General features: G+C 42.8%; 2 protein-coding genes across 3 annotated transcripts; both read left to right on the forward strand.

Annotated features, from left to right (window-relative positions):
• Window positions 1-628: 628 nt before the first annotated feature.
• On the forward strand, window positions 629-14069 carry slc25a39 (solute carrier family 25 member 39). Of its 2 annotated transcripts, XM_083648663.1 has the most exons (12): window positions 629-859; window positions 2971-3079; window positions 5171-5230; window positions 5694-5744; window positions 8141-8250; window positions 8404-8471; window positions 8584-8708; window positions 8821-8994; window positions 9751-9860; window positions 10459-10540; window positions 12106-12189; window positions 12280-14069. In XM_083648663.1, exons 2-12 carry the CDS (start codon window positions 2980-2982, stop codon window positions 12396-12398), a joined length of 1083 nt encoding a protein of 360 aa, XP_083504789.1. In that variant the 5' UTR covers window positions 629-859; window positions 2971-2979; the 3' UTR covers window positions 12399-14069. The 2 variants fall into 2 exon arrangements, with proteins under 2 accessions (XP_083504789.1, XP_083504790.1); XM_083648664.1 differs by lacking the exon at window positions 5694-5744.
• An 811-nt stretch (window positions 14070-14880) lies between these two features.
• Window positions 14881-20074, forward strand: rpl3 (ribosomal protein L3). The gene is made up of 10 exons (XM_083649732.1): window positions 14881-14895; window positions 16174-16366; window positions 16616-16784; window positions 17167-17302; window positions 17541-17727; window positions 17875-18035; window positions 18134-18235; window positions 18325-18420; window positions 19162-19281; window positions 19926-20074. Exons 1-10 carry the CDS (start codon window positions 14893-14895, stop codon window positions 19968-19970), a joined length of 1212 nt encoding a protein of 403 aa, XP_083505858.1. The 5' UTR covers window positions 14881-14892; the 3' UTR covers window positions 19971-20074.
• Window positions 20075-23496: the final 3422 nt, after the last annotated feature.

A 23496-nucleotide genomic window follows, 5' to 3' on the forward strand; every position in this document is an offset into this window, starting at 1 on the left:
GCCCATTTATTACAGTTATGTTATTATTCTGAATAGATTCCAGTCAACAATAGTCTTCTATTATATTCTATCTTATCACATTCCATTTACTTTTCTTTTCTCTGCCTCTTTGAATATCTTAAGATTTTGTGATGTATGTTACTGAGTGTAACAAAATGCCTTGTTTTCTGTTTTTGATTCTTTGTAATTGCTAAGTGTTGCTAATGTATGCTTTGGCAATGTAAGATGCACCTTATCATGCCAATAAAGCCCTTTTGAATTTGAATTTGAGAGAGAGAGAGAGAGAGAGAGAGAGAGAGAGAGAGAGAGATTTGCTCTAGTGAATACAATCTAGTGACGTCAACTAACGTCACCCTGTGCTATAATACAATGAATGAAATACAACTTAAAACATTTATGCAGTTGCTTGTTGACAGCCCCATTCACTAGAAATTTGAAAACGTTGTTTTCAGGCGACAGCTGCATTGCAGGCGAGTGCTACTCCACCAGGGGGCGCGCGAGGCGCGACAGAAGAGGGTCACGACGATGTTCTGACCATCCTTCCTGGCCATTCGTCACTGATCTCACAGCATATGCACCAGCCTCTCCCGCTTATTACATGTAGTCTAGCTATGTAGACCTTAGTGAAATCTCTATGCACGCGTTTTCACACCTGTAACCAGCTCTAAGCACGTTCAGCTCAGCCTCCTGCCTGCCTGCTCATGCCTAGTGAAAAACATGTTTACTGGTTCTCGATGGATGCGCCGAGGATGTTGCTGCATGGAAATGTCATCTGACATTAACGCTAGCCGTCTGTGGTAACCACAACCACAATGAATGAAAACACATCTGTTTCACGACACTCTTAGCTAAAGCAGAGGTGAGTACTACCTTTCCTGCTGCCATGCCATGCCACCTAGTTAGCTAGCTATCAGCTAGCTACTCGGCTAGTTTGCAGTCATAAGCTAATGCTAATGCACATACTGTACTATCAATGGTGCACTGCACACAGACAGGCTAGGCTAACTAGCTAACGTTATAGCAAGTAAAAGCTAGCACGTAGTAGGTCAACAGTAATGTAGCTAATGTTAGCTAATCAATCATTCAATCCTTATTAACCGTTAATGTTAGACAAAGGGCAAAAATACTTTGATCAAATGAAAACAAAATGGGCAGTAGGCCAGCAGCAAAGTCAAATCGTTGGCTTGGCAATGTCATCGCATCATTGGTCATCGAATTGATAATCAAATCGGTGGTGATGCTGAATGAATTAATGGAATGTCCTAGTGTTAGTTTTGACCATTAGTAACGTTACGTTAACGTTCAGCTATTTCAATTTAATTTCTCAGCCATTATCTTGTGTCCAGTAGTATGCATGAGTAAATGGTACTGAATGTACTGTAGCTATCTGGCTGCAGCATGGGAAACTGATCACAACGTTGTGTGGAGGATAAATTAGACACATTCATTGTCGACCTCAAACCTTGTCATTTAATTGTTCAATCCGATATCAAAATGGTAGGTGGCGCCACACATTTGTAATATTTGTTGTTGTTGTCCTATTTAGCCTGTCTAAGGCACGGTTTTTGAAGAAGATTTGCTTTGGCAAAGCAGCTTATTGGTCTGTCTGGTAAATGTTGAGGGCCAAAATGGCTAATAACTGTCAAACTATGGTGTAATTAACTCCAGGAATAGGACTAGCCAGGGGGAGAGAAATGTCAATCAGTCAGATGAGCTACAGCACAGTTGACTTGGCCTGTAAGCCAGAGGGTTGTTCATTATCAACCATTCATCCCCCACAGTAACGTTACACATTTTGTTAAATTCTGCATATTCAGGCAAGTCATAGGCCAACTCCGCTCTTCATTCTCATGTTGGCTCCTAGTGATGCATTTGTCTGCAATGGGGATTTTATTCTGCCGTAGTAATCAAATCATAAATTAGATGTTTGCCTGTCCCAATTTCACAAGCTCTCCTAAATTATATTATTTGCACTTTGTAATGACATTTATTAATTGTTGACATTCTGGTCAGCCTGTGCCATTGCTAGCAAGATTTGTGGCCCAGAAATAAGCATAATTCTGCACAGTCATAGTTTGGTGTCTTTGAACTTATATTTATTACATCATAACGTTATCAAGGTTTTATCGAATCATATCATGACTCATGAGATAAGCATATTGTCCCATCCATGGTCCCATCCCTATTCCTAATGCTTTCACAAAAGCAATAATGAACAATAAACTTTCAAAATAAGACTGCTCTAAACACTATTTATTTGCTGCTATCAATATTACTCTGTCAGTCCATAGTGGCGAGCGTGCGTTACTTAGGAGAGGCTCTGACTGGCTGTATGGAGCGATTGGAGACCTGCATATAATAGATAAGCTATCTTAGTGTGTCACTGTCAACCAGCCCATTATAACCACCTCCTCACCCAAGGCCACTCACATCAAGGAAGGAGCGGTTTAGCTTTTTATTTGTCAGCCATAATAGTTGGTCTTTGTTGTTAGTAAAGTAGCTCATTCCTCTGAAAGGCAATATTATGAACACAGCAGGTTTTTCTTGCCTGGTTGTTTGAGTACTAGGTGGGAATGCTTCCATTGCTTCATGCAGAGACTTACTTGCCAATCGTCAAACCAAGATTTGTGTTTTATTAGCACAAATGCAGTGGCAGTGTGGCACTATCTTGTTTTTGGTTGATGATGTCCTCCCATAGTTGTATTGCTTTGGCACGCTAATTTGCAGCATCTGAGTGAGGGCCATGTATCTATCAGCCACTCAACAGATTGAATGAACTGGACCTGCCTCAGATTCGGTGTAGTGTTGCTGATCTCCTGTGTGTGACACCATCCCTCTCTCTTATTGTTTTCCATAAAAGGGGGACATAGACACCTGGCTGCAGCATGCAGTGCTCTACCTCAGTGTTGAAGGAAGTGAATGAACAACTTGGATGGTTACGTGTAGTTGTACTTTGTCTTGGTCTGACAGGTAGCCGGGATGGGGGAGCGGACTGCCAGCGGCGCCCCCGTGGCTGGGATCTCTCCAGTGCAGCAGATGCTGGCTTCTGGCACTGGAGCTCTGCTCACCTCGATTTTTGGTGAGATCTGCCATCATGGAAATCACAATAAGAAATACTTTAGGGTGAATTGTACAATGCTGCAGTTGCTCACATTCAAGTAGGGAAATATATAGGCATAGAGAAATTATAAGAAGAATAGACTAAGACAGTAAATTAGAATAAGATCAAATAAAAATACGTAAAAATAGAAAATAAATATGTGAAGTAGGCTTATGTGCATTATTCTACAATATTTAACAAGTACTATAGAATAAGAGTATGGAGACTAGGGATGCAACGGTATGAGTTTTTGACGGTATGATAACCTTGGACAAAAATACCACGGTTTCACGGTATCGCGGTATCGCGGACCTTTATGTGTAAAAAATGCCAATGAACAAAATTTATTTTATTTTTAACAGTTTGCTGAATTGTGGACTGAGAAAAAATGTTAATGTAATCTCCAACTGTAATTACAGTTAACTGGCAAGTAGCTATGTGTTAATATAGTTTGTTATTATACTATGTTAATATAGTACTGTTCTTACTTATAAATGTAAACGATTTAATCTAATTAATTTGATGTGAAACTAAAACATCATAATAATATCAAATACACGCTTCTCTTTTGTAATGGGTGAACACTGGACACAATTATTGTTTCCTCACACACACACACACACAGCCTCTGTCCCTGTTTCTGTCTCTCACACACACAAAGTTTGTGCATACTTTTCCACTGACAGGTTGGAGGAGTCTTTCGTCATTCTCTAATGTTACTTTTCTTCAGTGCAATACGTTTTGATAACGACCTGCTGTACAGCGCCGTTCGCTCAGTCAACTAACGTTAACTTTAGTGGAGAAAGATAGCTGGTGTTAGCTAGCTAATTAGCCATGTTAGCTGCCTCAGTAGGTAACGTTAGCATAGAGAGAGCATTTATCTGACGTTTGTTAGCTACTCCTCAAACCTGCGGGTGGAAATAGTTTATGTCCAATGCGATGTATGTTGAAGCAAGACAACGTTTTAATGTAGCTTGAATTTGACAAATAACGACGGGTCGTGCTCACGCAGATCTAAGCCCTGGCCATCCTAGGCTCAACGCGAGACTCATCAGTCATTCTGATGAGTCTCGCGTTGAGGCTATGGCCATCTGTGATTTTACAATAGCCGAAATATTCCCATACAGCCGACGTCGTCTTTTTAGATGGGGGGAAAGTTCAGGGGGGTCCTTCCTTGCGTTCTCCTGCTTTATCACACACACGGTTGTAAACACAGTCAAGGGCAGCTCCTCACTACTGTGCGTCTAGGTAGGCATGCAGCAAGGGGGAGGGGCCGCGTAAGCTGCACTCTGCAAGCAACCGGCACGTTGTTTTGGGGAAACAGCTGATACCGTGGAGAAGGTATGACGGCAAATCTTAGTGGTTTTGATACCGTGACTTTTTCAAACCGGGGTATACCTTCAAACCGGAAACCGCTGCATCCCTAATGGAGACATGTACAAAAAATAGTAATATCTACAGCAGTGTGAATAGTTATTGTAAGTCAAATGCAAAAAGTAAGTTGCAGATAGTAAAACTCGAGTAGAGCTGAAAGATCAGCAAGTGCAACCCCGTCTTTATTTGTCACAAACACTATCGTGGCATGCACACACCTGCACGGCAGCCAGTACACACACACGCGTTGGAGGCGGCATGAAATTTGTCCTCCACGCTTGACCCATCCTGGCTCGTCCTCCATGGGCTGGGCAGCTGCAGTGAAGCGCGCGTGGACCTACTTCCTCCAACTGCCGCTGGTGAGACGATGATGTTCTTGCATGTTTTTAGTGGGGGCAGAACATACAAACTCCACACAGAAAGGCCCCTTTTCATGAGATATCCCACCTGGGCACCAGGCACCGAAGGCATGGGGAGACATACCCCCAGTGCCAACAGCGTGCCAGGACCTTCTTGCTGTGAGGTGACAGTGCTCCACTGTGCCCCTCCTGTCAGATCACTCTCTAAAAGTAGTTCTTTGTTGCAAAAGAGTTTCCCCTCTTGTTTTGTCACACACTCACCCTACAGTGTTTCATAACTCTCTGTCATTGTTCATCATTGTTATTTTAATGTAATCATTATTTTGTTTGTTGACAGTCACACCGCTGGACGTTGTGAAGATAAGGCTGCAGGCTCAGCAGACGCCATTCTCCCAAGGTAGAACCACTGAGCGCTTTGGCGACTTCTTAGTATCTACTATGAATGCTGATTCATTTGACCTGGATTTATGTGCTGCTCTGTCATCACCACAGGCTACACACTGTGTTTCTCTGTTGCCCTCAGAGAGCTAGCTTGTCTGCTTCTGTGGTGTTAGGTTATACCTTGTCTTTAGTTAGATCAGGTAATGAAACACTAACTCGGGTAAGGGCGTGGTCGTTGATGTCTTCGACAGCTCTTTGTGGATGCCATGTGTATCTCCAATTTCCCCATGCTTTTGCTAACCGCACTGCGCTTGTTCTTTGTGTCTTTTGCACTCTCTCTGTCTCTGTGTTTCTCCTCTCTGTGTCTTTTCTGACTCTCTTCTCTCTGTCTCTCTTCTCTCTGTCTCTCTTCTCTGTGTCTCTAATGACTCTCTTCTCTGCGTCTCTTCTGACTCTCGTCCTCTTGCTTTGTTTCATAGCTTTAGCCAGTGAATCTGCTCCCTGGGGTGGCGTCATCCGCCCCTCCAAGTGTGAGTATCTGACCAGCAGTCACTGCATGCTGAGACTTGGCCGGTGTTTGACAATTTGCTGGTCTGGCACAGCTTTCTGAGTGTGGCCCACTGAGATATATCTCACTGATGTGGTGTGGCCACATTACCAGCCTTGCAAACAAAATAACCCCTAACAAACAAACACATAATTGCTGTCAAATTAGCCGTCGCTGCAAAACCTGTGCATGTTTTGTTTCATTCCTTTGCCCTCAATCTCACAGTATCTAGTTATCAAAGGCATTCTCAGTTGATGAGTGAATGTCTAAGCTAGTTATAGGCTGCAGTCTTCTACCTTGACCAACTTCTACCTGTTCTTGGTTTATAGACAATGCTATAATAGCTCCAAGAAATAGAAAACGACACAATGTGCTACATTTCATTACTGAAAATAAAACCACATCCTTTGTCTTTGTCCTTACTACCACTAAGTTATGATCCTGTCCCTTGTAGATAGGGTTGTGTGGGTGTTGTGCTTTTTATGTTCAGCCATATTTCCACAGGGTCAAATATATAATAGGAGCCAGTTGTGAAATGATGCTTTTTTTTAGAGTTTCTGTGAAGGTTTTGCCAAAACCTAAAAACAGCCCTAAATAAACAGGCAGAGCAAGCAGTGGCAAGGTCAGCCTTGATGTTATCAAGTGGCTGTGCGGTCATTCCCGTCCCCTTTGTTATTGGCTGCATTTACTCGCCTGGGATGCTTCAACTCAATTTCGAGGAACAGCAAAACATCACAGAAGGACTCTTACATCCAGTAAACATTAGGGATGGGCATCGAATTTCGAATTTTCGAATAATCGTTGTTATTATCAAGGTCGACTTTTATTATTGAAATTCGAAATTCGATTTTTTTTTTTTTTTTTTTTTTTTTTGAGTGAAATGTTGCATTGTCTCCCCTGATTCTAAGTATAGTCAAATCGCTTGGTTTGAGCAAGTAAAACAATTTTTATAAGCATTTTAAGCAAGGTTTATGGAAAAATGAATGGCGGATGAAATCCCATGAAGAGGGAGAGGGGGTGACTTTGGCACCCCTTTGGCACTCAGACCTGAGCCTACTAAATATTTAATGAACCACTCATGATTGTCAAAACTGTTTTTTATTTTCGAAAATGTCAATGTCATGTAACATGTTCTTTACTTCAGTGGTGCAATGCTTGTTTGAGCTAAAAATCCACAGCAGAAGCTTTTTATATTAATTAATAAAGCCGTAGACTTAGAATCAGGGGAGACAATGCAACATTTCACTCACCAAAAAAAAAAAAAAAATTACATTTTTATTTTTATTTTCGAATTTCGAATTAAATTCGAATTTGGCCAGCGAATTTCGAATAGTGTTTTTGCTAGAAATGCCCATCCCTAGTAAACATCAAGTACATGCTACAGATACTCATATAAGCTCTGTGGCATTTTTAGATTCTGCCTCTTAAATTACTTCTCTGGCGTTTGGCTTGGATCATAGTTCATTCAAGAACACTCAAGTCATAGAATTAACCATTTATTGCATAAATGAATACAATTGTGTTTGGCGTTGAAGGCTCCGCTCTTATAATTAATTTAATATTTAATTTAATATTTAATTAATTTAATTCTCCCTGAACTCGGCTCAGCAGCGTGCTATGCCGAGCAGGGAGAGCAAGCAAAATCCCCCATGGGAATAAAATATTCCAGATACATTTAAACCATAGAGAGTAAAAGAGGGAGCCTAAAAGCAAGACATGGAAACATGTTCATTTTTTGAGCCATGCAGACTCCTGAGCTACAATACATGATAGCATTTGATCTAAAAGGTGGAGGCTGGGGTGGAGGGGGCAAAGCGTTGCCAGCAGCCGCAAACGATCAGCAAGGTGGGGAACAGATCAGTGAGTGAGAGGCGGCCATATTTAAATGGACCGCCTTGATGTGAGAATGACTGTGACTGGAGAATGGTTAAACGATGAACCAAACAGAGGCTGTCAGCTGGTACAGCTTGGGCGTAGCCTATGACATCATGTCTTGAATGAACTAACGCAGGCTTCATTTACTATGCGTTCCATCATACAGTCAATATGGTGACGTGCTGACCTGGTGGTGTATCTCTCACAGGGAAACGGATACTATGCATGGCATTATACAGTCAATATGGTGACGTGCTGACCTGGTGTGGTATCTTTAAAAAAACAAAAAAAACAAAACGATTTCAGACGGACAAGCCCGTCTTTATTGTCACACGATTACACATCAACACATGCACGGAAGGCCACAAACACACACATGCTGACGGTGGCCGGTGAAATGTGTCCTCTGCATTTAACCAATTCTCTCACAGGGAAACAGATACTATGCATGGCATTATACAGTCAATATGGTGAAGTACTGACCTGGTGTGGTATCTCTCACAGGGAAGTGTTTCCTGTATTGTAATGGACTGATGGATCACATCTACGTGTGTCAGAATGGAACCAGCTGCACCAGCTGGTACAAAACACCGACACACTTCAGTGGCACTCTAGTGAGTAATAGTATGGCATCTATAAACACTAACTAGCTTTGGTTTTGCCACAGTCTACTGTTCTGTTCTGTTGTGTTGTGTTCTGTTCTGTTGCACAAAGAAATCATGTTTGTGTAATAATTGTTGTAATAATTGTTTTTCTTTTTGCCACAGGATGCTTTTGTGAAGATTACACGGCATGAAGGACTCCGGTCTTTGTGGAGCGGACTGCCGCCAACACTGTGAGCATCAACACCCTTTGGAACTAGGAAATATTTAAAATGTTTAAATATGGGACTGAGGGTTTCTCACTCTAACGTTTGTGTGTGTGTGTGTGTGTGTGTGTGTGTGTAGGGTGATGGCGGTACCTGCCACAGTCATCTACTTCACCTGCTACGACCAACTCCGGGACTTCCTGAGATACGGTCTGGGTTTCCAGGGCAACCATATACCCCTCGTCGCTGGGGGTCTCGCTAGACGTAAGCGTGTGAAAACCCAAACGCACATGCACACAACCTAACTGTACCATGTTAAGAGTTTTCTTGACTTCCAGCTTGTGTGTGTGTGTGTGTGTGTGTGTGTGTGTTGCAGTGGGGGCGGTGACGGTGATCAGCCCCCTGGAGCTGGTCAGGACGAAGATGCAGTCGCGCCGGCTGTCGTACGGCGAGCTGCGGGTGTGTATCCGCTCTGCCGTGGCCCAGGACGGCCTGCTGTCACTGTGGAGGGGCTGGGGACCCACCGTGCTCAGAGACGTCCCCTTCTCTGGTGAGAGCACCATCGTCATGTCACAACAAATCAATCCGTTCATCACTCAGCAGAGTTGGACTTCTCACTCAAATAAGCGAGTCATTACTCACATCACTTCAGAGGTTATGTTGTTATTACTTATGTTACTTATGTTGCATATTACTCCCTGGAAGTAAGTAAACTGCTTCCACTGGTTGTTATAATACTTTAGGATGAGTTATTTACGTTGTCAAACGGAAAGCCTTGGTGGCATTAAGGTGATTTGTATTCAATACATATCCGCATGACTAGACATTTTCTGCACATGTATATGGCCTTCTGTAACGCAAACATGATGCCAGTTTGCACATCGTGGGTGTATATGTGCTATATATATATATATATATGTTCTATATATATATGTATATATAGATATATATATATATATATTTTTTTTTCTCTCTTAATATTCTCCCTGTTTTCCCCCTGCATTTCTCATCTGTTTTATATATTGCACATGCCTTCATTTTAATTTCATGTTGAATAGGCTGTCGTTTTTGTATATTGTACATCTTTTTCACTTTGTTTTGTCTCAGTATGCTCTGCTGTTTACTTTTTATTTGTATACTTCTAACTTGTGTTGTAATATTTGGTTGTGTTCTTTTTCTTTTTTCTTTTTATAGTAATTTGTCACACTAGTGATTATTGGGGAAACATAATAAGATATGCGAAACCAAGTGACACGTTACCATTCACCGGTCATGTGAGTACGTCCCCGTTTGTGTGTGCTTGCAGCACTGTACTGGTTTAACTACGAACTGGTGAAGGCCAAGCTGTGTGAACAGACCCGGACGTCCCAGTCCACCTTCTCCATCAGCTTCACTGCAGGAGCCGTGTCTGGAACTGTGAGTCTGCCTTTTCCATAGATACACGCAGCAAGCATGGCTTTGTTTATGCTTTTTTACTGCTTACTACAGCACTGACATTTTATTATCATCTATCAGCAGAACTATCAATGGTATGGCCTGATAAGAGTCAGTCTGATATCCCCATCGGATTTGAATTTCTATTGATTGCATTTGATCAAGGTAGACTTCAGAAATATTAAAATTATGTGCACTAAGCTTGGGTTTCACTCTGAAGAGAAATGTGCTTGTAAAAATAAAAAATGTCAAAATCGCTTCATAAGACTAACATTTTTGATAACAAGCTTTCAGGTCCTGTTTCAAATATTTACAGCGAGGGATACTTTAGTTGGTTCACTGCAGTAGGAGTACTATTGTGCAGCTAGCAAATTGTTTCTTGAGCAATAATAAGAAATTGTGTTTATAATGTGTTGATAATATCCTTGATAAGTATTCTCCCTGAATGCTATCTAACCTGAGGTGCCACCACCTGTGCATTGCCCAGGATATGAGCATATGACTAGTTTCTTATGTCCGTCATGCTGACTAGGTTGATATGAGCATATGACTAGTTTCTTATGTCTGTCATGCTGAATAGGTTGCAGCAATCCTGACTCTGCCCTTTGACGTGGTGAAGACAAGGAGGCAGATCCAGCTGGGAGAGATGGAGACCCTGGGAGGTCTGTTTCTGCTTTTACACTTATACAGCGCCTTGCAATATTATTCACCCCCCTTGACTTTTTGCACATTTTTGTTGTGGTATGAATTTTTTTTCTCCAGGATTTATTCAGGAGTTTTTCCTCTGAGTTAGATGCAAAACAATATGTCCCATCAAATATGTGTAGAAATGTATGTTAAAGCCAGGGTATCCGTGAGGCATTATTAAAAGTTGATAAATCAATTTAGGGGAAATTAAGGCCCTTAAAAAGTGTTAAAAAGTCTTAATCGCCATTTGAGAGGTATTACATTTTGTAGCTATTGTGCTGATGGTGTTAAATGAGCATATGATATCGTCCCATATCGATCGCAGACCCCTGAATTGAATCGAAATCGTATCGTGGCAGACTTTGTGATATCAGCAAATATTGTATTGTTGTCCAAATAATCAATATAATATTGTATTGTGATGAAACTTGTGATTTACACCTCTATTGCTGATGTGACGAAAGTGGCGTTGAGGTCTTGAAAAAGTCTTAAAAAAGGTCAAAAGGTATTGAATTTAACTTCAGGATTCCTGCATATACCCTGTAAAGCATTTCTCTGTTAGTTTAATGTTATGCTTTAACATACATTTATACAGATTTGTTTTCACTTTGATGAGACAGATTGCTTTGCAAAGAACTCAAAATAACTTCATAGCATAAGAAAATTATGCAAAAAGTCAAGGCGAGTGAATACATTACTGGTGGTACATTACTATGTAGTATGTATTGTAGACAATATGGTTTGAAGCATATTTCCTTATGGTAACATCCTGTACGTCCACAATAGAGAGCCCCAGGGATGACGTATTTTTGTAGTTGGAACGCGGAAGTCCCAGACTCCCGGGTTCTTCACTGTTTCTGCCTATGGGATTTTTGAATGGGTTTTTGGCATAATGCTTCAAATAAGGTCTGTGGGCAACACAAGCTTAATCAAACGCGAACCAGTGTTCAGCGGGATAATCTTCACACATGAGGACCACTTTCATGAGTTTTGAAGCGTAAATGCAAGCACTAGAAGTAAAAAGCTTGTGCTAAGCTAATCCAGGACTACACACAAGTGTCGCATAGGCTTCCCCGTCACGTCACCACTCAACCTGGACTGTTGTATTTGTGTGCGCTGCTGTGCACTGATTACCCCGGGCTGAACCAGGTGAGGGAAAGAGAATTTCCGTGTTCATCCTTTGAATTGATGACGTCATTGACGTATAATATCCCTGTAGACTCAACAGGTAGTCTCATTTAGCCGTTTGCTAGCTAGCCGCCCTTTTAACGGCACGTAAAAGCTTAAAAACTCATAAAAATTATTCTCATGTGTGAAGATTATCCTGCTGAACACCGGTTCGCATTTGATTAAGCTTGCGTTGCCCAGAGACCTTATTTGAAGTATCGTGCCAAAAACCCATTCAAAAATCCCATAGGATTCTTCAACAGTGAAGAACCCGGAAGTGTTAGCATCGATGTTTTCCGGACTCATTCCTGGGGCTCTCTATGCAGTATATAGTAACCAATCCTAAATGGAAGCTTACTCCCATTCTTCCTAGTTCCCTTAAAGAGAACCACCACATCCACATGGCACATCATGAAGGAAATATGTGCGGAGTCAGGCTACAGGGGCCTCTTTGCAGGTAAACACTCTTTCCTCATTCCCTCACATTAATTAAAAGTGCAGCGTTTGCTGAGCTAAAGGCTGGAACTAAAGTCTGTGTCCTCCCAAGGTTTCCTGCCCAGGGTGATCAAAGTGGCCCCAGCCTGCGCTGTCATGATCAGCAGCTACGAGTTTGGAAAGACCTTCTTCCAGCAGATGAACCTGGACCGCGAGCGGCGGGCATCCTGAGGGCCTCAGTGGGAAGAGACTGCTCACAGCACACATGCAAAAACACTATGCAGGAGCCTCTCCAAACAGAAGCTTTTGAGGAACAAGACAGCCTGGAATTGGTCTTGTGTTACAGACTGATTGGAATTGGTCTTGTGTAAACGGAAGAGATGAGGAATGTCCCTTATTGCCCCATCTCTGGCCCTTTTTATTCAGCCACCGCCCCCTACAGCTCTGTTCTCTGCACATGCACAAACACCGCCCCCTACAGCACTGTTCTCTGCACATGCACAAACACCGCCCCCTACAGCTCTGTTCTCTGCACATGCACAAACAAACTGCGAGCTGACGAGACACATCTTTGAAGTTAAATGTGAAGTAATTGTCCATACATGGCACTTAAATTATGAACCAGGAATCTGAGAGATACCTTGGGACCATAAGCTTTACGTACTGAATATTCCAGTAAATTACTTCCAGGTATCTTGAAAGTAAATGACGGGACAGTAAACTATTACTTTAATGCCTTAGCAGGGAAGGATACCAAAATCCTTTTGACACAGATCTCATCTTCATTTACAGTATAGCAACACATTTTTCAAGAGATAACGACAACTCTTTGCGCAGCAGAGTGACCAGAACTCCAGAATCCACATGTTGTGGGACTATTTCTTGATCTGTGAAGGATAGTGATGCAAAGTGTAAAATGCCTCATTGGGAAAATCCAGAAACCCTCTAAAAAGACTGCAACTGCATGAGTACTGTAGCATGAGTTTGAGGGCAGAAAGGTTCCCATTCCCCAGCCTGTGTAAGGCCTTGCAAGCTGCATGGCTTGTACAATCCCATCCCATACAGAAACCTACAAGATTATAGGCTGGATTACCCTGTGTTAGCAGCAATAAGGCATGACATTTTTTGGGGGGTTGTACACTACTTATTCTTATTCATGATTACATTTAATGAAACATCTGAATGAGGTAGTCACTCTCCTTACAGGTTAGCTGGTTATTGAGGCAGATGAGGTAGACTTGAGATGTGGATCCGCAATTTGTTTGCTTGATGAATACGTTTGACCTTTCATGTCGTTTAAGTCTCGCAACACAAGCAGCGTGAAACTATTCTGTCATACTCATAACAATAGTAGATGCAGGTTCTTATGTTGATTGAAGTATGCCTCTTCTCTATTCTGATCATTGGAAGAAAGCTATAGTCGGCATAATTTTATAACAAAAGTTTATATTTATGACAATATGAATACACTCAAACAAAAGTGACAATCTTCATGTGGCTCTTGGAATTTGTCTTTACACTGGTGCATGAATTTTACATGTATTCAACAATTAGCCTAAACATCATGGATTATTTAATTAAATCCATTGCCATCAGAGCAAATTCCAACATCTGTGAAAACCACTGAGACAAACCTCACAAAATAAATATATTTAAAATAAAAATCCTCTATCACAGTTGTTCTTGGAGTCAGAGGCTTTGCAAACGTTCCTGGTCTGCAATTTGAGTGATAAATTGAAAATGGGCAGTTGATTCCTGCAGTGGAGTCACTTCACTTGTTACAACACTGGACTGTGACAATATTGTTACCTTCAATAATAGAATGTGTCATGTGTTTGTTTTTTATTTGAATGAATAGGGTAATAAATATTCAATGATGGCTCGATCCTGTGGTTTATTTTCTATGGAATGTGTAAATGACGCTTGTGAGAAAATATATGTAGCCTACAGTAGGCCTACATGACAATGAAAATTAGCATTAAAGTGAGAAGTCCTGCCTAATTTGGAAAATGGCCTATATATATATATGTATATATATATATACACACACATATATATACACACACACACACATTTAAGCAAATAGACAAAAGTACCACATTTTACATTTTACAATAAACGGAACAAAGGGTATGGGATGGTGTGACCAACTCAACTTTGTTCAAGCCCCACGACTCACTAGTCAAATTTTTTATATTTATGAGTGGTTTAATAATTTGATCTAATTACTTATCAAATGTTGCTCACAAATGTCTCCTTAGCCTAATCTCTTCGATGGCTCTGGCCTAAATAATCCATGCACCTGACAGGTGTGGCATATCAAGATGCTGATTAAACAGCATGATTATTGCACAGGTGTGTCTTGGACGGGTCATAATAAAAGGGCACTCTAGTGCCGTTTTATCTCACAACACAATGCCACAGGAAATATGGGAGCAAAAAAAGTGTTGTATTTTTGTTCAGATTTTTTTTCATGACCTTTAAGTCATATTTTTCACATTTATTTGTATGGGCGATTTAAAGATGTGCTGAACTCAATTATAATGGGTGATAACGAATATGTCTTTTTCTACCAAATTAAACATTTGACATCTTGTGGCTGTAGTGAAGAAGTACTGGAGGCGGATCTTCACAGATAAGTCACGCGGAGTCTCGCGATATTTCCTTCTGTATATATTGCCAGGTTCCTCTTTCTCAGGCCTCTTTCATTCGGATCGGAGACAAAATGGTGAGCATGCTCGAACCAGAGTTGATGTCGTGGACAGGAATCTGTTCGTCATCTCAGCCATCCTTTTGATTAGACCAGTTTTAGACATCTGACTTGCTTTTGTACTGATATTTAACACTCTCCTCTAGATATTGGTGTAGCTTATGTGTTCTGAACTCTACCGTTAACGCTGTATTTTCCCGATGCATGCTTGGTGGCCATACACCGACTACTCAATGCAAAATGGCTTCTAGAGGTAGGCCGCTAAGGTTGTTACTTGTCAGATTTGGCCGTTTTAAACCCCACACTAGTCCAGTATAATGAAAGCAGCCCTCTGGTTAACGCTAGCGATCTAACTCTGCTAGCAGTATTAAACATTTAATTTGAAATGTAGCTATGACTCTTATTAGCAGTGGTAATCTTGACAGTGTCGATGATCATGCAGACTCACGTTGGTCATCTAAAGTTGGCTAACGTTAACGGCAAGGCTAAATCAACCCAAATTTTGACGATACAGATTATGCTGCATTCATTTATGGCCGGAGCTGGCAAGTGGCAAACGTTATCTCCGAACCATGTGCGTTCGAGCTTCAAGTCGCAAAACCATGGATGTCATTAGCATCCATGGTTGCTAATGCCGGCTACAAGGCCCGCATGACACATTGTCCGTGAGGTCGACAGACCCGGCTCAAGTGAGTTGGAACAAGTGGCTTGTGTTGAATCAATAAACATTGCTTAGGGTTTATGTATGCCTTGATAATAGTGACAGTACCTTGAATGGTCTTCTGCCTGTGATGATTCCCTCGACGGGCGGACATAATGGGTTTATAACCCTTGCTGAATGTCGAGCACTGAGTGCAGTCTACCTTAGTTATACAAATTATATGAGCTAATAACACCATCTAATGTTTAATTGTATGGTTTTAACCAACTAATTTGTATTCGGATTGGTCTGAAAGCTTACTATTGTTGAAACGAAAAATGTGTTCAAATTCTTTACAATTTTGGCTGCCATTTTGAAATGACGTCAAATGACACGCTGGGACCAACTAGGGGTTGATCAATTTGCAAGGGTTAAGCGGATTTTTTTTTTCTAGTGGCAATTTACAAATGCACCATTAACTCGAAACTGGATTGAAAGCTAAGCTACATGAGCAATGAGGATCAACTCGCATGGCTAAACTGCATGTACCTTCATGTGGGTGCAGATCAGCTAAATGGAGGGCCATAATATTAAGCCATATTGTGCATGTCCTCTGCTGCTGATGGCGTGTCCATAACTGATTATCCCATCCACAGTCCCACCGTAAGTTCTCGGCTCCGCGCCACGGGTCCCTGGGCTTTCTGCCCCGCAAGAGGAGTCGCCGTCACCGTGGCAAGGTGAAGAGCTTCCCCAAGGATGACCCCAGCAAGCCCGTGCACCTGACGGCCTTCCTCGGCTACAAGGCCGGCATGACACACATTGTCCGTGAGGTCGACAGACCCGGCTCAAGTGAGTTGGAACAAGTGGATTTTGTGTTGAATCAATAAACATGGCTTAGGGTTTATGTATGCCTTGATAATTAACTAGTGACAGTACATTGAATATAGTTTTCTGCCTGTGATGATTCCCTCGACGGGCGGACATAATGGGTTTATAACCCTTGCTGAATGTCGAGCACTGAGTGCAGTCTACCGTAGTTATACAAATTATACACGCAGTGATTTGAGAAACATGATGACATTGACTTCTCCTCTGCAGAGGTCAACAAGAAGGAAGTGGTGGAGGCTGTGACCATTGTGGAGACTCCTCCCATGATGGTGGTTGGTGTTGTGGGATACGTCGAGACGCCCCGCGGCCTGCGCTCCTTCAAGACAATCTTTGCTGAACATGTCAGTGATGAGTGCAAGCGTCGCTTCTACAAGAACTGGTGAGACATTGTGCATAAAATAGATGAGAAATCAAACACGTTTATTTAAAAAGTAACTGAAGCAAATGTTGGCTGCACAGTGTGTGTAAAACATGTTTCACTGAGCAATCTAACAGTACGGTGGCCCCTGGTGGCAGCTCCGCTCAGGTGCCTCGTGCCCTGATGAGCTCCGGGCTCCTCTGGCCGGTGGAAAGGGCTTCTTAGAAACCGCGCCATGAGCCGAAATCCATCCTACAAGCTGCTACAGCCCCCCTTGTGGAGGGAGGGCAAGCAGCTGTGTGCTGTGTTCTTCCGCTGGCCCCTCGTGGCTATGAAGGACCAGTGCCAATGTGTGTGTGCCCCTCTTCCTCCTGTGCCCTGCTGTCACGCTGCATGCTCGCAGGTACAAGTCCAAGAAGAAGGCCTTCACAAAGTACTGCAAGAAATGGCAGGATGACGAGGGCAAGAAGCAGCTGGAGAAGGACTTTGCTTCCATGAAGAAGTACTGCCAGGCCATCCGCATCATTGCCCACACGCAGGTTGGTGTCATGTCTGCTCACTTGCCCACTGAGGTGATACTTGGTGTTTTTGCTTCATGCTTGTCTGTCTGTGATGAGACCACGGAACTCTGCGTCAGGCATGGCGCCCGACACGTATGAGGATACCTTCCATGCTGCCTTCCTTCTGAGACTACACAGCTATGCATTTTATTGTGCTGGTTAGTTTGACGTTGGGGACGTTTTCCTCTATTTTGACTCTTGCGTTTGATCCCTGCAGATGCGCCTGCTGCCCCTGAGGCAGAAGAAGGCCCACCTCATGGAGGTGCAGCTGAACGGAGGCTCCATCGGCGATAAGGTGGACTGGGCCCGTGAGAAGCTGGAGCAGGCCGTGCCCATCAACACGGTCTTCACCCAGGACGAGATGATCGATGTCATTGGTGTCACTAAGGGTCACGGATACAAGGGTAAGTTTTCACTTTTTGGAACTAAAGGAAACATCTTGACAGACTCATAGGCACAAAAGTAGCTTGTAGCATGTTTAGGATGGGACACATGGCATTAATTGTCATTTAATCCAGTAGTCTTGATCTGAATGTACTTTTCCCTTCTAGGTGTCACTAGCCGTTGGCACACAAAGAAACTTCCCCGCAAGACCCATCGTGGTCTGCGCAAGGTGGCCTGTATCGGTGCCTGGCATCCTGCACGTGTGGCTTTCTCTGTGGCCCGTGCTGGTCAGAAGGGCTACCACCACCGTACAGAGATCAACAAGAAGGTGGGTAGTGGCACAAAACTAGCCCTGCTGCATCAGGGCAAACGGTTTGTGGTGCTGATCTAAGCTGACAGATATGTTAACGCCCTCTGCTTTTGTAGATCTACAAGATCGGCCAGGGCTATCACACAAAGGATGGAAAGCTGGTGAAAAACAATGCCTCTACAGAGTATGACCTGTCCAACAAGAGCATCAACCCCCTGGTGAGTGATGCAGCCATGACCCTGTATTGGTGCAGCCGTTAACTCTGTATTGTAACAAATGTGAATAATCCTTCTCCTTCCCCTCAAAGGGTGGCTTTGTCCATTATGGAGACGTGACCAATGACTTTGTCATGCTGAAGGGCTGCGTGATTGGGACCAAAAAGAGGGTGCTTACCCTGCGCAAGGTGAGGACAAGTGCAAGGCCAATTTCAATGCATGTCAGATGGTTAATGTTTGTTGTAATTATGTGAAGTGCTTAGTATGTCCTCCATGGCTGCATATGAAATGGCAGTTGCTATAATTATGACCCTTGTCTCATGTTGCATGGGTTTTGTTAGTAGAAGTGATTTATCTGCTAGGAAAGGGTGCTGATAATTGTTACATTTGTCAAGTTAGGAGCACTGATGGTGGTAAACTTTATGTAGAAGCCCAGATTAACTTAAATTTACCGTTTTGAACACTTAACTGCCTAAAATCTTAAATGGCTTTTTAACTGTGCCGTGTGTGCACAGAGACTTCAAGGTCTTGTGATATTTACACCTGTCCCTACATGAGTCTGCACTGTTCGTAACCTGGTTCACTCTCAGTATGATTTGTGGGTTCCATTCCAGTGCTATAGTGACTTTCCAGTGAGGCAGGGGAGCAGTGCCTGTTTGTGCTAGCTCCCTGTTCACTCTCTGGGAACAAATGGCCACCCCTTGGCCCACGCAAAATGTATCTGCTAGGAAAGGTTGCTGATAATTGTTAACATTTTACAAGTAGGGAGCACTGATGGTAAACTTTATGTAGAAGCCCAGATTAACTTAAATTGACTGTTTTGAACACTTAACTGCCTATAATCTTAAATGGCATTTTAACTGGGCAGTGTGTGTGCACAGAAACTTCAATGTCTTGTGTTTAAAAAAAATCCCTCTTTTGCTCCTCAGTCTCTGCTGGTGCAGACAAGCCGTCGTGCCATGGAGAAGATAGACCTCAAGTTCATCGACACCACCTCCAAGTTTGGCCACGGCAGATTCCAGACTGTGGAGGAGAAGAAGGCGTTCATGGTAAGGCTTTGTGCTTTTAGTCATGTTGGTACTCCAGTGTTCTTGCTGCATTTGGACCTGCTCCTAAATGTCAGTTTGCCTGAACATGTTAACAACTCGTATCCTAGTTCCACACAAAGCATGCATTTTAGATCTGCACATTTCCATTGTACACTGAAGATCTTAAAACATGTTAACGCTCATATCCTAGTTGAGCACAAAGCACAAGTGTTGGTTCTGCACATTTGTATTGGTATGTGCTGCAAGGCACAAGAGAAATTTCCAAACGACAAATATCTAGTACATAGTATTCCTTTTTATGGAAACTAAACTCTTAGCATGCTGAATTTGCTTGTCGTATCTAAAAAAATAAAAATGTAATGGTATATTTGCATGCCAATCATGTACTTGATATTTACACCTGTCCCTACATGAGTGTCTGCACTGTTCGTAACCTGGTTCACTCTCAGTATGAATTGTGGGTTCCATTCCAGTGCTATAGTGACTTTCCAGTGAGGCAGGGGAGCAGTGCCTGTTTGTGCTAGCTCCCTGTTCACTCTCTGGGAACAAATGGCCACCCCTTGGCCCACGCAGAAGACTGCGAGCCAGCAGCAGACTATTCAGTATTGGCATAGGACTGATTGGTCTTGTTTCTCTTTCCACAGGGACCACTCAAGAAGGATCGCATTGCCAAGGAAGAGACTGCTTGAAGTTGCAGTCGTCAAGCTCTGTCTGTGCTGGACTCATTTTGACCATACTGTACCAGTACTACAGAGTTGTTTAATAAAAAAACAAAACTCCTAAAAAAACAACACATGGTGTCATGCCTTTCATCTCAAGTAATTCTACAAGGTCAACACGGATCAGTATTTTCTTACTTGAACTCTACTGTATTGGCTGCTCCCCAAAGGCAGAAATGGGAGGAAATCTTTAGTGTTTGCCAAGTATTAAGACCGTATTCTGACTTTACTTGGTCAGAATGTTGCAATGCTGCATGGATTGTTGGTTAATTGAACAGGAGTTGATTGGTGTGAAGTTGCAGCAGTCATTGTGGATAAGATGTTATGAGTTGGGTCATAGTGTGCCTTTACATGGATGACTGCAGGATATACTCGCTGTGATCATAGTGTTCCTACTTAAGTGCATGGATTTTGAGAGGGGCATAAAGTACTAGAATAGCTTAAATAATTTTTAACTGCTTGAAAAGTTATTGAATTTCAAGTTAACCACAACACTTATATTTTTGATTAAGTTCACAGCAGGGTATCTGGGGTCTTAAAGAATTACAAGTTGATACATTAATTTAGGGAAAATGAAGGCCCTTAAAGTCTTGCCATTTGAAAGGTATTAAAATTGGTAGCTATGGTATGAGCAATGAGCCTATATTGTCACAATTGGGTTTTGTATCATGGCAGACTTTGATATCACAAATATCGTATTGTCCAAATCTATAGAATGTATCATGAAATATGTGATTTACACCCCTATTGCGCATGTGACAAAAGTGGTGTTGAGGTCTTGAAGTCATAAAAGGTATTGGATTTAATCTGAGGATTCCTGCATATACCCTGTCACACTGAGTTCATACTGCATATACCCTGTCAGTGAGCTCATACTGCATATACCCTGTCGCAGTGAGTTCATACTGCATATACCCTGTCGCAGTGAGTTCATACTCATATATCCTGTCACTGAGCTCATGCAGCATATACCCTGTCACACTCGGCTCATACTGCATATACCCTGTCACACTGAGCTCATACTGCATATACCTTGTCACACTGAGCTCATACTGCATATACCCTGTCACACTGAGCTCATACTGCATATACCCTGTCACACTGAGCTCATACTGGTCAGCCTCTAATACGTTTGATATAATTGTCAGTGGTTCTCAAACATTTTCACAATAAGGACCCCGGTCTAAACTAACAAATTGGACGATGGGATTTTATAAGATTTTGTCCTACGGTCCCTCATATATTTTTGCTTTTAGATGTTTTATTACAGAAAGTATGAAACCATGACCAAAATAGTCATACATTCTGTCATCGTCTTACTTATGGATGGAATTATAATGAAAATAATTAAAATGTTTTGCTGTAGACCTGCTGGAACCCCCTCAAGGACCCCACTCTGAGAACCACTTCTATGTGGAAAAAGTTGGTGTCGCTTTGAGCAGAACTGATGGACAGCGAGACTCATTTAGATAACATTGCACGTTTGACTGGCTCTATGCGTCCTTGAGCTGTAAGGCTTGTATTTGGCTGACATCAGTCAGAACTCAGCATAGTAATTAAGCCCCACAGTCCACGTCACTGCCAGAACTTCAACCTCCTCTTCAGCAGGTAATGAGGAAGACCCTGAGAGAGCTGGCGTTCACATGTCCCACAGAACGCCTCTCGGACACTTCTCTGCATAATATTTTGCACTCTGCAAAAAAGTGGATTTCCTGTAATGATTCCCAAAGTCCCCAGCCGTTTCCTATTAACCTGAAGCCTTAAGAGCTGAAGGACAATTGTTCTGTGTTCAGCAGCATTTCAAGAATCTGTCACCAAAGCAGTTCTTCATCTTCAGAGGAGAGGGGAAAGTATCCTTTTTAAAGGGCGCTCAAGATGAACTGGATTTTGAATCTGGCCGTGTGTCTGGGGCTGTGTGTGTGTCTTGTGTGTCGGGCTGTGTGTGTGTCTTGTGTGTCTGGGGCTGTGTGTGTGTCTTGTGTGTCTGGGGCTGTGTGTGTGTCTTGTGTGTCGGGCTGTGTGTGTGTCTGGGGGGGCTGTGTGTGTGTCTTCCAGTGGGGGACTTGGGCCTGAGTGGAGCGTGGTAAAAATGGGAATAAAGCAGTGGTTCTCAACGTGGGGTCCGGGGACCATCAGAGGTCCTTCATTCCAGGTCCCCAGCAAATTAGAGAATGTAGAATGACTGTTTTGACCATAGTCTCACTGTTACAGTATCTCTACTCTACCTACAATCTTATATAAAAGGGAGTAAAAGCAGCTTCTGTCATCTCTCTACCTACAATCTTCTGTTTATTATTTATATAAAAGGGAGTAAGTGGGTTCTGTCTGTTTCTCTGTGTGATTTTTGTCCCTCGTTTTTGGTCACATTGTGAGATTTGTGATGATTTTGGTCTTTATGAGCCTCTGCCTCTGTTAGAATGGCTTCTCTGCTCTGCACCATTCCACCATGGAAGTCCAAACCTGCATCGTCTCAGATAACCTCGTTGGTGCCAGGAAAGAAGCCAGTGTTTGTGTGTGTGTGTGTGTGTGTGTGTGTGTGTGTGTGTGTGTGTGTGTGTGTGTGTGTGCTCACTGTGGTCTCACACTGTGGAACCTCCAGACCAGCCTCCATCAGCCCTGAGGTAGCAGCTGTTGCTAGTGGGACAGGAGCCAGGTAACTAGGGTGCATGCTGGGACAGTGGAGAGGAGGGCCAAGCATTTGATTTGTGTGTGTGTGTGTGTGTGTGTGTGTGTGTGTGTGTGTGTGTGTGTGTGTGTGTGTGTGTGTGTGTGTGTGTGTGTGTGTGTGTGTGTGTGTGTGTGTGTGTGTGTGTGTGTGAGTGAGAGAGAGAGAGTACAGTCTTGGTACAGTGAGCAGGTGTGTGAATTCCCTGTGTGTGCGCTTTCCATGCATGTGAGGACGCAGCAGTGTGTGTGTGTGTGTGTGTGTGTGTGTGTGTGTGTGTGTGTGTGTGTGTGTGTGTGTGTGTGTGTGTGTGTGTGTGTGTGTGTTGCTGGCACAGAGTCAGTGCTGGGGGCGTCCTGCAGAGTGAGGGAAGTGGCCGTGTGTTGCTGTGACGGGGACAGACTGTCGGAGGGGAAGACCACACACTTAGGACGATTATTACACACGGATGGAGGCCACAGGTTTGGACTACGGCTGGCCCAAAGGTGGCTACTAACTTAACTTGACTGACCAACTGCTGCTTGGGCTGCCGCGCCTGGCAGCAGCAAAAGGGCGAATACAAATGAATTCCTTTATTTTTTAGACAGGGTGGAGAGTGTGTGCTTCATTTTCAGGTGGAATACATTACAGTAGTGGTTCTCAACATTCATTCAGTTCTCTTAAACTTCAGCATTATTTCATTTTCAAGAAGTTAACATAATTAGAGAAGGTAGAAGTTTCACTGTTAACCCTGCAATATAGAGTACAGATAGTCATTGAATTCTGGACAAAATCATATCTGAATAATGGTCACATTTAAAAACCAGGTGTAAATGGGGTGTATGAAAAAGC

Source organism: Poromitra crassiceps, assembly GCF_964638095.1.
Source record: "Poromitra crassiceps genome assembly, chromosome: 13".
Taxonomy (NCBI): Eukaryota; Metazoa; Chordata; class Actinopteri; order Beryciformes; family Melamphaidae; genus Poromitra; species Poromitra crassiceps.

What these genes read in the sequence shown, in the direction of transcription:
- slc25a39 (XM_083648663.1), top strand. Translation starts at nt 2,980, where the DNA reads ATGGGGGAGCGGACTGCCAGCGGCGCCCCCGTGGCTGGGATCTCTCCA. An exon ending in AGCGGACTGCCGCCAACACT is followed by an intron (nt 8,472 to 8,583) that starts GTGAGCATCAAC and finishes GTGTGTGTGTAG; the next exon opens with GGTGATGGCGGTACCTGCCA. An exon ending in CAGGAGCCGTGTCTGGAACT is followed by an intron (nt 9,861 to 10,458) that starts GTGAGTCTGCCT and finishes CATGCTGAATAG; the next exon opens with GTTGCAGCAATCCTGACTCT.
- rpl3 (XM_083649732.1), top strand. An exon ending in CGTCGCTTCTACAAGAACTG is followed by an intron (nt 16,785 to 17,166) that starts GTGAGACATTGT and finishes GCATGCTCGCAG; the next exon opens with GTACAAGTCCAAGAAGAAGG. An exon ending in GTACAGAGATCAACAAGAAG is followed by an intron (nt 18,036 to 18,133) that starts GTGGGTAGTGGC and finishes CTGCTTTTGTAG; the next exon opens with ATCTACAAGATCGGCCAGGG.